The following is a 15,432-nucleotide window of genomic DNA, read 5'->3' on the forward strand; positions in this document are numbered from 1 at the left end:
CTTTTATTTTATATGTGATTAATCACAATTAATTTTTACCCAGCGCTATTTTTTAAAATACAGTTTTAGAAATTTGAAAGCGGTCAAAAATACAGTCTTATCTAAACTTAAGCATCTTTTGTTTAGTTTGATGGTGTTTTGTTCACATTTTTAGCAAAAGATCAAATGGTTAAACAGACATTTTGCTCATATTTACCAAAGGTGCCAATATTAATGGTTAGTGTACGTCTTTGATCTGTACTGAGTTCTGCTAGGTGCAAAGGTGTCTGCTTTTTGAAGTTGTTTCAGTGCATTGTAGGTACAATAATAATAAGGAACCCGATCCTCTCACAGGGTGGGTGGAGCTGTTTGTGTGTGATGTAGTGCTGCTGCCATCTGCAGGTGGTGTGTGGTATTGCAACAACACGATTCATCTGCCTTTCAGCTTGTTGAATCGCTTCATTTAAAATCTCCCTTACTGATTGGACGCTCTCCTCTTCTTCTGTCCATTCTGTCTCATCTCCTCTCCTGTAAATTCATCATTAATGCCTTCCCTCAATCACAGGACTGGCCAGAGGGTGGTTGTGGAGGCCAGCGAGACCCTTTCAAACCTCAATCTGTTGGTTTGTTATGAATATAGTTGAGATCTTACAATGTGTTGTTTTTGTTTTTCTTCAGGGCGGCTACGGACTAAGCAGACTTTATCCACAGCTTCCAGTGTGGGCAGCAGTCAGGTAGACTCCAGAGGCCGGACCAGATCCAAGATGGCGTCCCAGTCACAACGTAAGTTCACATTTTACATTGACAGTGAAGCAGCACAAACTTTCTTATACACGTTTACTTGGACACATCTTATGTTGTATTGCTCAAGTACCACACACTGTGTCACTGTAACATTCCCATGTCAATTTATTAGCTGGTAAATGTTTGGAAGTGCAAACGTTTACCATTAGATTGATTGAAAACAATGTTCATATACTCGTTTTGACTGTACAATTCTGTCTAATGAGACATCTAATAGACACCTAAACATCAACATGGTCAAAACAAGTCTAAATTTGAGCTGTTACATCTAATAGATGTCATAGAATAGCCCAAACATACACTAGTCATCAAATACACTGATTTTAATTCATTCGTTCATTTTTTTCGGCTTAGTCTCTTTATTAATCTGGGGTTGCCACAGCGGAATGAACCTCCAACTTACTCAGCATATGTTTTAAACAGCGGATGCCCTTTCATCACTGGGAAACATCCATACACACTCATCCACACATGCACTATGGACTATTAAGCTTACCCAATTCACCTATAGCGCATGTGTTTGGACTGTGGGAGAAACTAGAGCACCCAGAGGAAACCCTTGCGAATACGGGGAGAACATGCACACTCCACACAGAAACGGCAACTGACCCAGCCGGGACTAGAACCAGCAACCTTCTTGCTGCGAGGCGAGAATGCTACCCACTGCGCCACTGTGCTGCCCCCAGATTTTAATATCTTTAGTAATTCATTCATATGTATTTGATGATAAGTCTAGTTTTGGGCTGATGTCTTTTAGATTACAGTTCAAATTTAGCCTCGTTTTAGCCAAACTATCTGTGTTTAGATGTCTATTAGATAAATAATAATAATAATTCCTTGCGTTTATATAGTGCTTTTCTGGGTACTCAAAGCGCTTGATGTCTTTAGACTTCTTTTAAACACCAAAAAATCTTGTTGGGAAAAATGACATTTAGTGTTAGAGTTAGTTAATTAGTGTTTCAATTAGTGGATTAAAAAATACTGATATTTGATATGAGGGAAATTTTGCCATCGCATTAAAGGTGCAATAGGAGATGTTAGAAAATTTTATCATTAGCCTTATAGCACTGAAAGCCACCGTTTGTTCATTTTCCTCCGGCTTAGTCCCTTATTTGTCAGAGGTCCCCACAGCGGAATGAACCTTCAACTATTCCGGCAAATGTTTTACGCACCAGGTGCCCTTCAAACTGCTACCCAGTACTGAGAAACACCTATACACTCTCACATTGTCACACATGCTCATACTCTACGGCCAATTTAGTTCACCCAATTCACCTAAAGCGCCTGTGTTTGGACTGTGGGGGAAACCGGAGCACCCGGAGGAAACCCACGCAAACACGGGGAAACTCCATGCAGAAATGCTAACTGGTCCAGCCGAGATTCGAACCAGCAATCTTCTTGCTGTGAGGCAACAGTGCTGACTACTGAGCCACGGTGCTGCCCCCTTGATAGCGTCCCACCCAGGAAATCTCCATCCAAAGCCACTAGTCAACATCACTAGAATACATCATGTAACATTCACCAGAGAGAAAACCTTATAATACAGTTGGTAGTTATAATAGCAAACTTTGAAAACGAAGGTAGTTTGTCCATGGTTTCTTGCCATTGTTTGTCTGTACCACGTCCATGACTGCGGCTGATGATAAAACTCTGTGAACAGAGTGTGCAGAGATGTGGTATTATACATTTTGACAGGCAGATAGAACAAGGCCGAACGTTTTGATTGGACGAACTTTTCTTAGTAGCACACCTTCCACGAATTATTAAAATACACTACCTGACAAAAGTCTTGTTGCCTATCCAAGTTTTAGGAACAACAGATTATAACTTGAATTCTAGTTGATCATTTGGTATCAGAAGTGGCTTATATGAAGAGCAAGGGCCTCTAGATTATGCTTATGTTACCAAAGTAAAATAAGATCATGCCAACAGGAATTGTGGAAACATGTGGAAACAGAATGAATATTGTGTCTGACTCCATCATGAGCTTGGAGGACTGCATCCATACATCTCTGCAATGACTTATGAATAAAGTCATCTGGAATGGCAAAGATTCATCTTTGTATTAATCTTCAATGCCTCCTCCTTCATCTTACCCCAGACATGCTCAATAATGTTCATGTCTGGTGACTGGGCTGGCCAATCCTGGAGCACCTTTACTTGCTTTGCTTTCAGGAGCTTTGATGTGGAGGCTGAAGTATGAGAAGGAGCGCTATCCTGCTGGAGAATTTGCCCTCTCATGTGGTTTGTAATGTAATGGGCAGCACAAATGTCTTGATACCTCAGGCTGTTGATGTTGCCGTCCACTCTGTAGATCTCTCGCACACCCCCATACTGAATGTACCCCCAAACCATGATTTTTCCTTCACCCAACTTGACTGATTTCTGTTAGAATCTTGGGTCCATGCGGGTTCCAGTAGGTCTTCTGCAGTATTTGTGATGATTGGGATGCAGCTCAACAGAAGATTCATCCACCTTCTGCTACTTTTCCAAATGATCAACTAGAAATCAAATTATTATTTGTTGCTCTTATAAACGGAATTCACAACAAGACTTTTGTCAGGTAGTGTATATATAAATACATGGGGTCCACTTTATTTAATGATTGCTATCAGGGTGTGAAGAGACTTTCAACCATTAGAACGCAAATTCTCTCTGAAGACAATCACCTATTGCACCTTTTAAAGACAATAAATCTGATCTTTAAGAAAACATTTGTCATCTTTTCAGTATTCAACAACATTGGTGCTTAATTTTGTCTAAACCAATACAGGACTTTCTTAAAAGACACTTTATATATACAGTAATGAACATTTGACGTTAATCACCACCTTTAATCAAAGTTGTCCTAAAACTATTGAACAACGCCTGTTCTTGTCCTTGGACAGTTTTGAAAAACATTTTTAATCCTCTTCGACTGTATATTTGTATGGTTTTACTCTGGATTAAATTCATCAGTGCAGTATCAAAGTGTTAACACCACCTCACACACCACGTGCTGTAACACACATTGTCCTCTGCATGTCAGTGTGTGTATGTGAGAGATTATCAGGAGTCATCCTGCTTGAAGGATGTAACCCACAGCTCCTCCAACTGTTTCTGTGCCTCTAGGTTCCGACGATTCTGATTGCACGCCAGGTACCCTCGTCTGACATGTGGGCGAGTGTGTTCAGTTGATGGAAACGTGTGTGTGTGTGTGTGTGTGTGTGGGAGCGAGCGTTTGTTTGTCTCGAATGGCCTGCATGCTGTGTGATCTTCACTTGGGTGTGACGGTATCAGTCCATTTCTGCCTGCAGGCGTGTAGAAATAAACTCACACACTTCGGTTTAAGCGGTGTGTGTTGGGCTGCTTTAACATGTCGAGAGTATTGGAGGAATGAAAGCAGCGGCAAACACAACCATGACGTTTTTCATCTTTTGTGCGCCATTCATGGTGATTTTGTGTGGAGTAATGTCTGTTGCAGGGCTTCTTGACTCTGTGTGCGCGTCTCGATGTTTTCATTTGCAGGCTGATGGTTTTACTCATTCGTACAGTGTGTGTGGGTGTCAAAACAAATCATTGACTGCATGTTTTTACCCCATAATGCATTTGTATTCGTTTAATGCTGTTCCTCCTCCCACCCAATGGGTCTCTTGGCCCCGCCCTGCTCCCTAATCCTCCCCTTCTCATTGGCTCAGGATCACAGTCTGCTACCCCTGTCGGTGGTAAGATTTTCGACATCTTTCACTCATTCCTTTAGTCCAGTCTCTGCCATCCTGTGGGCCTCCACCTGTTCCACTAGTTGTTGTATCTTTCCTGGTTCACAAAAACAAAACAAACATGGCCTTTCCATGTTTTATTGGGTTTTGACCCATCAGCCCCCACTCTCTTCACTTCACACATGCATGGAGGGTGTGTTGCTTGGCACACTATGGGTGGTGCTTTCTTTTTTTTTTTTTTTTTTTTTTTCTTTCTTTCTTTCTTTCTTCCTTTCTTTTGTCCTTTCTTTCTTTCTTTCTTTCGTCCTTTCTTCCTTTTTCTTTTTCCTTTTTCTTTCTTTTGTTCTTTCTTTTTACTTTTTATTTTAATTTTTTTCTTTTTTTACATTTCTTTCTTTCTTTTATTTTTTCTTTCTCTTTTGTTCTTTCCTTTTTCTATTTTTCTTTCTCTTTCATTCTTTTCTTTCTCTTTCTTTTTATCTTACCCTTTTCTCTTTTTTGTTTTTTTCTTTCTTAATTTTTTCTTTCTTAATTTTTTTCTTTTTCTTTTCTTTTTTTCTTTTTTTGCTTTTTTCTTTATCTTTTTCCTTCTTTTCTTTCATTTTCTTTCTGTCTTTTTTTCTTTGTTTCTTTCAAACTTGTGTGTAAATAGTTAAATCTCACATTACGGCTGGGTGATATGACCGTTTTGACAAATTTAGCAAATTTAGCATACAAATTCTTGTATATTTGTGGTTTAAGTTATAAAGCAAAGTGGCATACTTGTGTATAGCAAGAAGATAATGATAATGTATTCGTCTGTCAGGAATTATTCTACTTTTTTTTGATTAAATTAAATGTTCATTTTAAGATGTAAGTTCCAAAAAAATACAAAATTTGGGGAGGATATATTGGTCAAAGACCAAAAGTGTTTTTAGGTATCAAAGTATAATACAACTTGATTTATTCGTGTCTTGTTTAATTCCTTTTTAAAATTTCTCGACTGCCAAACATCTTTGATCATCTTTGACCTGTATATCGATATCATGTTTTGAAATGTTGGTCATATCACCCACCCCTACTTCACACTGCGTAGAAAATTTTAAAGGTATGGTAATTGGTGTGTCAAAGTGCAAGCGCATGTTCATTTGTGTTTGGGTAGTCTCTGTGGTTAGAGAAACATCTTCACTTGTTCACTAGGGAAAGCATCATTCTTCCCTTTCGGCCTCGACACACAATCAGAACCACAGCACTAGCACTGTTATGTCAAACTGTCATCTGTGTCTGTCATTGTTGTTGTGGTGTGAATTATTGCTGTCTGGATAAACTACAGAAATGTCAGCGTAGCCTTGAGGATTAGTTCGTAATGTTTGGCTTTGATGGACAGTGATGTATTTTGTGCTGTTTATTATATATGTATATGTAGCTGTTTGTGTTTTTGTGTGTTTATGGATGCACCGATACCATTTTGTTAATGACAGAGTACAAGTGCCAATGTTTTTTCTTGAAACATGCAATACCAATAGAGAATCCTTACTTTTTTTGACATGACATTTTTCCAATTGGGCACAGTGAGACAATAATTTTAGGAATTGTGACGAGCACGAAAAAAATCTTTTTGAGTTACTTTTGTTCTTAAGGGTCCCTTGAAGTGCTTATTTTATTAAATGTTGTTAAATGTCAACCAAAACATGAGGAGAGGGTGGTATATAGTGTAGCTCCTCCCCCTTAAAAACAGCCAATAGCATTTTGTTTTATCTCCGCTCTGCTAGTGAGAGTGGTTGAGCTTAAGCACATTAAATGTGAATCGTCTTCAAGGGGGTAGGGCATGTCAGATACTAGAGAGCATTTGATTGATCAATATTTGATGAGGTGACATGAATAAAACCGTTGATCTATGCAAACTACAAACTTTACATGTTCATATTAATTTTATATCTCCTAAATGCGAATTTTGTCACTGTTTTGGAGCACATTATCTTATAGATATCCTAAAAACACTGATACTAATATCTAAAAAACTTTATTTTAATTTCACAAGACCTTTAAAGTATTGTACAAATTGATTATTTTCATAGTACTAAGCCAAGAATGATATAAAATAATAAATTTTCATCAACCTGTCGCAATGGCCCAAAATTAATTTGACTGAACTAATTTGACTGTGGGACAATGTTCAATGTTTTGTAACAATCTAAAACAGCTGTCTGTCTTTGGTATCGTAGTGTTTTTACAAGTAGAAGCTCAGTATCAAGCCTTATGCTGAGACTAGTATCAGTGCATCCCTAATTATGTTTGTGATGTGTTTTTTCAGTCTTTTCTTGGTCACAGTTTTTTCTGTCTCTCTATATTTTCACAGCGGGTTCTCGGTCAGGATCCCCAGGCCGGGTTTTGGCCAGCACGGCTCTGAGCACGCTCAGTACAGGAGCTCAGCGTGTGAGTGCAGCTCCAGGCTCTCACCGCCGCAGCCGCATCCCACGCAGTCAAGGCTGCAGTCGAGACTCCAGCCCCACACGCCTGTCTGTCGGTGAGCTCTGGCTTCTGTCTGCCATCACTGTCTTCTCCTGAATTAAAGATCTCCTGAATCACTGAATTGGGTATATGCACACAGACTTTTCATTTTCATTCAGCCAGCCACCGCTTCCAGTGAAACGTTACGCTAAAAAAAACAATGTAGTGACGAGTGTTTCCCAAAACCATAGCTGCTTAGTCGCAGATCCATTGTTTTAACCACTTTAGTTATGACGTATAAAGTCCATAATGATGCTGTAAACGGGTTGGAGTAACTACTTCTTTAGCGAAAATCACCATACTTTTTTGTGCAAATTATATTGTTTTACACGCACACACCTACAGTACAGATACATTTCTTAATAAATAACCTACTATAAATTGAAAGCATTAAAGTATGCCATATATGCTATAGCTTTTGCCATGAACCACGGCTGCATTCTAAATGGCATCAATGTTTTTAATGTGCACTGTGAAGGGAGCGCAATTGCCAATATGAAGGTTGCTAAAACTGAACTGTAAAAATACTTTAAAAGCAAATTACATCTAAGAGTGATGACTTTAATGATGACTTTTTTTATCGTTTCAAGTTTAAATGTTGGAATGTTTTAAAGGAATAGGGCATAGGGTGGGTGACTGAGAATAGAACACAACCAGGAACTCTTCTTCTAACTACAGCTCTAGTCGTGTAGTTGGAAAAGTACAAGTTTGCCATGCAGTTCACGAATGTTCGTTGGTACGATGGATTTGGGAAATGCCAAATCAACAAACTATGTTTGTAACAACAGAACTTGCGACCTTAGTTTGCTAACGATGAATTTCGGAAACGCAACCCTGATAGATATACAACATAACGTGGGTCTCAGACTGGGAAAGAATGAATTGCATCAAATTTCATTTTTCCCACCATGTCTTTAAAATATGGACATTTGTTTTTCTCCAGTATTTTTAATGGAGTTTCTGCACTAGTTCGCTGCTACTGAAGACGCGTTGCATTGCGTTGATGCAATGCATCTTGTTTTACACTTAAACAACTAAATGAATGCTGAAGTCTATTTAACTGATTGTATTTTAATTACATTACAATATCCATTGCTGTAAAAAGAACCTTATGAATTTAAAATTGTCTCGTAAATCTTTCACCGGAAGTGTATAATTGGTTGAAAAACCCTAGCTGTGCATGTACCCCATTGGGCGTGAGATGTTCTTTCAAAAGTGTCTATAGGCCTTCACATAAACGGGTGACGGTGCTCTTACCAAAACTGAAATGTTTTCTTTTAATCAAAGCGCCTTCAAACATCAGCCACATCTACAACGGATCAAAAGGAGGTATGTTTTAGGGCATTTTTATTTGCCTTGGTCTCTGCCAGCCATCCCATAACAATAATCCATCCGCCTGCCTGAGCTGGGGCTGTCATCCTAATGGTGTTTCATGCTGGAGGTTGTGCTTTGTTGCGTGTAACACGCTGCTTTTGGGAAAGCAGGAAGTGCCGTCACATTAACCTGCTGGGTCTTCTCTTGTCTGCTGTGATATTAAACCCCACAGCTGCGCTTGGTGCTGCTTTTTACAAAATAAACGAACGAATGAATGAATGAAGTCCATCTCATGAATGCAGATGAACGATGAACATTGGTGAACAAGAGATGAGAAATAAAAGTTCCAGACCCGCCACCTCCCATTTATTAACATTCACCCTTTAACTCTGATCCTTCTCATTCTCTGTCAGTGAATGTCTGCTACTTTCTAATCTGTTCCTTTAATGAGGAACCTGTGCATGAACTCTTAATATTAATGTGCTTCCTTGCTCGTTTCTGTAAGGTTCCTCAGGGCTCAATTTTGGGCCCTCTTTTTTTTCCCTTGAAAATGTGTGTAAGTCCATTGTCTTTTCAGTGTTTTAAATACAGCTTTTCTCTGCTCCTTTGTCTGTCTGTTGTACTTTCCAATGCTTTTGTTCTTCTTTATCTTTGTGTTTTTCTCTGCTCTTTTCTTGGTGTTTTCTTGGGGGTGGGTCAGCGAGGGGTAGTCGTATACCACGGCCTAGTGTGAGTCAGGGCTGCAGTCGCGAGGCCAGCCGAGAGAGCAGCAGAGACACCAGCCCTGTGCGCTCCTTCACGCCGCTCGGTGAGTAGGCACCGCAGCCATTTCAACTACCAGGAATAATCAGCTTCACAACAGCAGATCTCTTATTTGTCAGACAAGATCATGCCATATCGAAATTCTCCGTTTTCAATGCATTCAAATCTGGAAAAAGTCAAGCTTTTGCACACTTCGCTCTTTGCTGGACACTATTTTGCAGCTACCAAATGGGGATGCAGCATCACTGCTAGCACATATGTATTCATAATACTTCTGGGGTTGGATTTCCCATCCATAGTTCAGCTTGGTCAGAAAGCAATTCTCTGGCTCTTTTATTTTGCATCATCTTACTGGGTGAACAACATTGCTGATGTATTCTGACACGAGCTTCATCTGAGATAAACTTTAACTACAGCACACCAGAGAAAAAGGTTACTCTTAAAAGGTCAAATCGAAGTAAGGGGTTAATTAGGAAAACTAGATAGATAGCATGAATCAAAATTTGCTTTCTTAAAACACATGATAAAGTACTATGAAATGTCCACTTAATTAGTGGATCACTCGTATGGCATTTTTAAATGTCATTGTTTTAGATTTATATTTAGATACAGTTGATTCAGAGTTATAACAGTCCAGAAGCATAATTAGTGTATTTTTATTATGAAGTTACATGTCTGTTTGTGTCTATAGTCCATTTTTACTGCTTTTATACTTTCAAAATGTTTGTAAAAATGTCAAATAAAACATAGTTAGCCTTTATGGGGAACCAAAGTCAAAACCATAGACCATTGTATGCTGAAAATGTATACAGCTACTCTTTATTTACATTTGGTCACCATTCAATGTGTTCCCATCTCAGCCGCGGATACCGCCACGATTTTTCTGCAAAATGCGTCCTTAGTTTTTGACCCCTAGGTGGCGCTTTAACCATAGACTTCGTCAGCTAAAATGCAACGTTGACCAGCTTTGCCTTTTCACAATATTATAGGACATTTTCAATGCACAAATAATCTCAGAAAAACATGTAGTCTAGCCATTCATCTTTAACAACACCATATTTAGTTTTATACGCATTATGAGGAGTTCGTTTTTAATATTTTGGTAGCCTGTTAGAACTAAAATGTATCATAAACTCACCATAGGTACTGTATGTGATGTGTTTAATTCAAATATAATTTTGTTTGGTCATTTTGGTTTCCTCAGTAATAAACATGGTTTAACAATATACTGTATGTTTTTTTTGTTTTTTTTACAATACATGATGATAAGCATAGCCCATAGGCTGCAATAGGTCTAAGTATATTAATTATTTAAAAAAAAAAAGAAAAAGATCATGCATTTTTTAAATGGCTTTTTAAAAATGTGAAACTTTTATTCTAGCTGAAATAAAACAAATAAAACTTTCTTCAGAAGAAAAAATATTTTTAAAAAATATTATCGGAAATATTAGATTGCATTCAGTTTACAAAAAAAAGGATGTTTAATTTCTAAATTCTTTAGTTTTAATTAAGAATGGGATAAAAGTCTGAAAATATGCAAACTAATAAATTAATTAATCAGAGATTTAGATTTTGGGAACAACACAGGACAAGACACTTTTAATAAAAGCTAATCAAATGTCTTTTTTTCTGAACTAGGGATGGTCTTTTCAGTTAATATTCCTAACTGACATCCCCCAATCAGATTAATATAAAATTATCATTTAATAAAAATATGTTTATATATATATATATATATATATATATATATATATATATATATACATATTAATTTATGTGTCTTTTTTATGTCTGGCACATTAAATAGGCCTAAAATACTCCTTGCTGTAGTTAAACATCAGAATATGAACATATTTGTACCACATTTATTTTAATAGGCACTCATTTCAAAGTCTAATGAGAATTAAGAACCTTTTCTTTGTTTGATACAAAACTTTCAAGTAAATTCCTTTGGGGGCCTTATCCAGATGATATTACTGTAGAACTCAAGCAGAACTGGACTTATACCCTTGACCACTGACACTGTGAAATGCGTGTGTCACACCGGTGCATGTGTGTGTGATTGGTGATTTCACATTCTCACATTACTGCTAATTGGGAGTTTCTCTGGTGAGCTCTAACACTGGCCTGGTTATTTACGCGTGTGCGTATGTGTGTGTGCTTGTTTGCACTCTTGTGTGTGTGTGTGTGTGTTGCAGCATCCCGACATTATTCGCGCTCAACTGGTGCTCTTCATGCCCCAGATGCCTTCGGGGCAGCAGGTGAACTGTCACCCCAGCCGGCACAAGACTCTTTTCAGAAACTTTGTTTTGGTTTTTAATTTGTACTTCGTTGTTGATTTTTAGTTTTTCATCTCATCCTTCGGCTTTATTCGGTTTAGCCTTCATCGGACCTGCATGCTTTAAGTTAGTCCTAAGACCCATTTACACCAATGATGATAACTATGATCAGTGTAATGAATATTAAATAAAGGCATAGTGGCGCAATAGTGATTAAATCAGAACATTCATTTTGCTAATGAATGAAAGAAACATTTACAGCCAATCAGAATCCATCCAATTGCACTATTTGGTTGAATATTTAAAAGGACAGATGCTAAAACTGCTTGCTAAAATAAATGTATTTTTCATTACGGTGAGGTGTTTACACTAATTTGGTTATCGTTTTTGGTGTGAACGTGTCTTTAGTAATAACAACTGTTCCTCTCATCATCTTAATAACAGTAGATATGTGTGGAACATCTTTCTCAGTGTCATCTATGATTTTGTTCTTGAATTTTAACCCGTTTTGTTTCAGTGTGTCCTTGTTTTTTGGATCGTTTATAATTTTATGACCATTTGATGTTACTTTTGATAACTGTTTTGAATGGTGATTGTTTTTGTGTGTGTGTGTGTGTGTCGTGTTTGTATTGTTGTTTTTTTATTATTTATGTATTTTTCAGGATTGATAAGATCACTGCATGCATATTTATATTAATGTTTATTTTTATTAGTGTTTATTGATGTGTGTGTAAACAGTGTGATGTGTTTTGTAGGTTCTGGGTTGGGTATGTCTCAGTCCAGTCGTCTGTCATCTTCAGTTAGTGCCATGAGAGTCTTGAACACCGGATCTGACGTGGAGGAAGCCCTGGCAGATGCTCTGGTAAATATATATTACATATCCCAGTTCTCAAATGTTTACGAAGCAGAATTTGGCATTTAGACATTTTTGATAAGTGAAGATATTAAAATGAGTCAAAGATGAAATATTTGTTTGTATATGCATGGTAAATCTCCTTTAATGTTTCAAATAGCATAAGATTCCCTTGTCATATTTTTGTCAAATTAATCAACATATGCATTATGGTCTGGTTTTGTTAAAAATTAAAAAATAATAAGTGATCATATAAATGGTTTAATAAAAACTGATTGCTAACAAATGGCTTAAAACTAGTTTAGATGTATAAAGATGTAAAATCCGGGTTTCCGCACTTCTTGAAAGGACTTGAATTTCAGACATATCGATTCAAGGCCTGAAAAGTACTTAATAACAAACACAGGTCCTTGAAAGTGCTTGAATTAAATTAGAAATGACATTTGTTTATGGTGTTTTTTCAACAATTGTACTGTGCTGCTGAAGAAAACAAAAAAAAAAAAAGAGAAATAGTTAATTAAAAATCTTAAATTTTAATAGAAAAGTGCACTTTTTATCAGTATTTAATTAAAAATTCGACAAATTTCATTAAAGTACTTTGAACATGACTGTTTCACATTCAAGCATGATTATTACTGTCATTTTAATGTAAATATTAAGTGTAAATGAAATGATTTGTACAATAAGGACTTTTATGGCACTAATGGCCTGTTTTCACTGAGTGGTACAGTACGGTACTGGTCACCTTTATTAGGCTTGTGTTTCCACTGCCAAAAGGGTTCCAATGGTGAGTGTGGTGTACGACAAAGTTTCATTCTCACTCGAGAAAATGTCAAAGTAAAGCTGTACATTTCATTCACATTTATCAGAAGCACTTCTCATAAAACAGATGCTTTATACACATAAATACTTGTGTATAAATGTTCATTACTAACCTTTCTATAAACATAATATGATTATAACTGCTGATCAATGATGAATATTTCGGCTTGTCCTTTTTTTTTTTCGCTTCACCCTCGCATTTGTCCGTTTCTTAAAGGATGTCAGAAGCACTTCAATAATCGCATGCACGGTATAATCATCGGCTCAAGAAGTTATTTCAAATATAGACTCGTGGAGAGTGCACAAGAAAACGAAACCGGTCGAGCTTTTTTAAAATTAATGGTGCTTTAATAATCCTTGAAAGTCCTTGAATCTGCTGTTTATGAAATAGTGGGAACCCTGTAAAATCAAAGGATCACGGTGCATTTAAAAAAAAATCTAATAAGTTGTTAAGTATTATTTTGGGGCTACACTGTGTTCCTTAATCAGTCTTTTAATTTGTCATCAAATAATTCTAGTGCTAAATATGCCTGAGAATATTTTGAGTAAATGTTTTTGTAACACTAAATCTCATTTACTGGGTGTTTTCTTTTCTTTTCTTTTGTAAAAAAAAAATGTGAATGTTTAAATCTGTAGTATTACGTTTTAAAGGGGACCTCTTATGCACCTTTTTAAGGGGTTTAAACAGTTTTTTTGGTTGTAGTGTGTGAATATAATCAGCCTCTAAATGTTAGACATTAATTAATTCTATTTTTTAATAATCACACTTCATAAAAATGTGTCTTCAGAAACGCTTTGATTGACATTCTCCCTTTGTGTGTGTCATCAGAGGGGGGAAAACCCCGCTCACTAGTGACCATCTCTCCCTCATTAGCATAAACAGCCCTTAGTGAGAAGCAGCCATCCGCCATTAGAGATTTGAAACTGCTGCTATGCTGACACATAGTCGTTTATAACTCTTGAAAAGAGAACAATCTCATTTGAATTTCAGGGTCATGAAACCACCGAGTACTTTTTTTTTTTTTTTGAGATTTTTAACAGATTTGCGTGTGTTCAGCATCAGTTAAGACAATGTGACCACCTGTTAGATTTAATTGTGGGGAAAAAATGCATAATTTTGAGTTTTTGTCAGATAATTTCATCTTCCGCCCCAAAAATCATTTTAAACTTGGATCAAAATCGGTGACAATGCAAAACTGCCAGTGCAAAGATGACGCGTCGGTTTCTCATTATTATTCATGGCGGAGTTTTCTTATCCTATGAGAAGAGCCGGCTTCTTAATTATTCACGACTGCGCATGCTTTCCGAAGGCAAGACACAGACCTGCCAGTGCCAAGCTGTGAGACACTAACCCATGGCACAAAGTATTTAGTCATTCATGAAGGGTCATATGTGTTTGTTTCCATGATCCACGGGGTTTTTGGCTTGTTTTTCCCCGCAATGCTGTCAGGGGCGATACAGCAAAGCTGTTTGTGTAAAGCAAGCATTTTTGTTCGGAGAGTAGTACGAGAATTGGAGAATGGCGGACGTTGTCTTTTATCTGGAGTTCGTTCACATTTAGACACATCGCCGTGCTGTTGTGTTCACCTAAATCCTCTAGATTACCAACAGGACTAATGGTTAAAATAGACTGATTCAGACCCAGGGATTGAGGGAAAAGTTCTCATTTATAGTGTTTATATGAACATCTGTATAAAAAATTACGAATAACAAATGAAGCAGGGCATTAAATTACTGTTCATTTCTTTGCATTTTAACTTTGTAAACTATAAACTCATGCGTCTCCTCACGGTTTGTGTCTCATTTTGTGAGCCGACTGACAACAGTTGTTCGCTCCCCTGCTCTGCTGGCCACGCCCACTCCTGATGGCCCACTCCTCCCATTATGATGCATCTGTTGAAAAAATTCTGAGGTAGACCTGAACCGAAAGTCGAGGGTGTCATGGCTCTTTAAAGCGACAGTCAGCATAAAAGGGGCAGTTTCAAAGAGTTATAAAACAATTTTTGTGTTTTTTGTGTTTTGAGCTGAAGCTACACACACACACACACACACACACACACACACACACACACACACACACACACACACACACTTTAGGCACATCAGAGACTTATTTTACATCTTGTAAAAAGATGCGTAATAGGTCCTCTTTAAAGCTTGAAAACTCCCTTTCAAGTTTCCAAACTCTTACAACTAAATATTGGTTTGGGATGCGAAAAGTAATTGTAAATCTTTAATTGTAGATTCAGCATGCAAATGATTTGTACTCACAAAAATTAACCCAGCAGATTGACATGATCATTTATTAATGCACTGTGTTTTGTCTGCCTTTAACTCGTCTGTCATGCTTTAACTTTAACCTTTGGCTTTGTCAATGCTGCCAGCTATTAGGAGATATGCGGAGCAAGGTTAGTCTGTCTGGCTTTTTCTG

The 15,432-nt window shown here is 37.3% G+C and overlaps 1 protein-coding gene across 52 annotated transcripts in view; it reads left to right on the forward strand.

The window, feature by feature from the left end:
• clasp2 (cytoplasmic linker associated protein 2) overlaps positions 1-15,432 on the forward strand; it is a 109,376-nt gene that overhangs the window by 64,985 nt on the left and 28,959 nt on the right. For 12 of the 52 annotated variants that reach the window (XM_073930670.1, XM_073930671.1, XM_073930672.1 and 9 more), the window contains 8 exons: positions 658-762; positions 3,895-3,921; positions 6,820-6,987; positions 8,259-8,300; positions 8,986-9,093; positions 11,246-11,308; positions 12,082-12,188; positions 15,386-15,409. In XM_073930670.1, coding sequence (XP_073786771.1) covers positions 658-762; positions 3,895-3,921; positions 6,820-6,987; positions 8,259-8,300; positions 8,986-9,093; positions 11,246-11,308; positions 12,082-12,188; positions 15,386-15,409 — 644 coding nt within the window. Of the gene's footprint in view, positions 1-657; positions 763-3,894; positions 3,922-4,460; positions 4,488-6,819; positions 6,988-8,258; positions 8,301-8,985; positions 9,094-11,245; positions 11,309-12,081; positions 12,189-15,385; positions 15,410-15,432 lie in introns of all 52 variants that reach the window. The other 40 variants (XM_073930673.1, XM_073930675.1, XM_073930676.1 and 37 more) reach the window with 9 other exon arrangements.

The sequence above is a fragment of the Danio rerio genome, chromosome 19 (genome assembly GCF_049306965.1).
Source record: "Danio rerio strain Tuebingen ecotype United States chromosome 19, GRCz12tu, whole genome shotgun sequence".
NCBI lineage: Eukaryota > Metazoa > Chordata > Actinopteri > Cypriniformes > Danionidae > Danio > Danio rerio.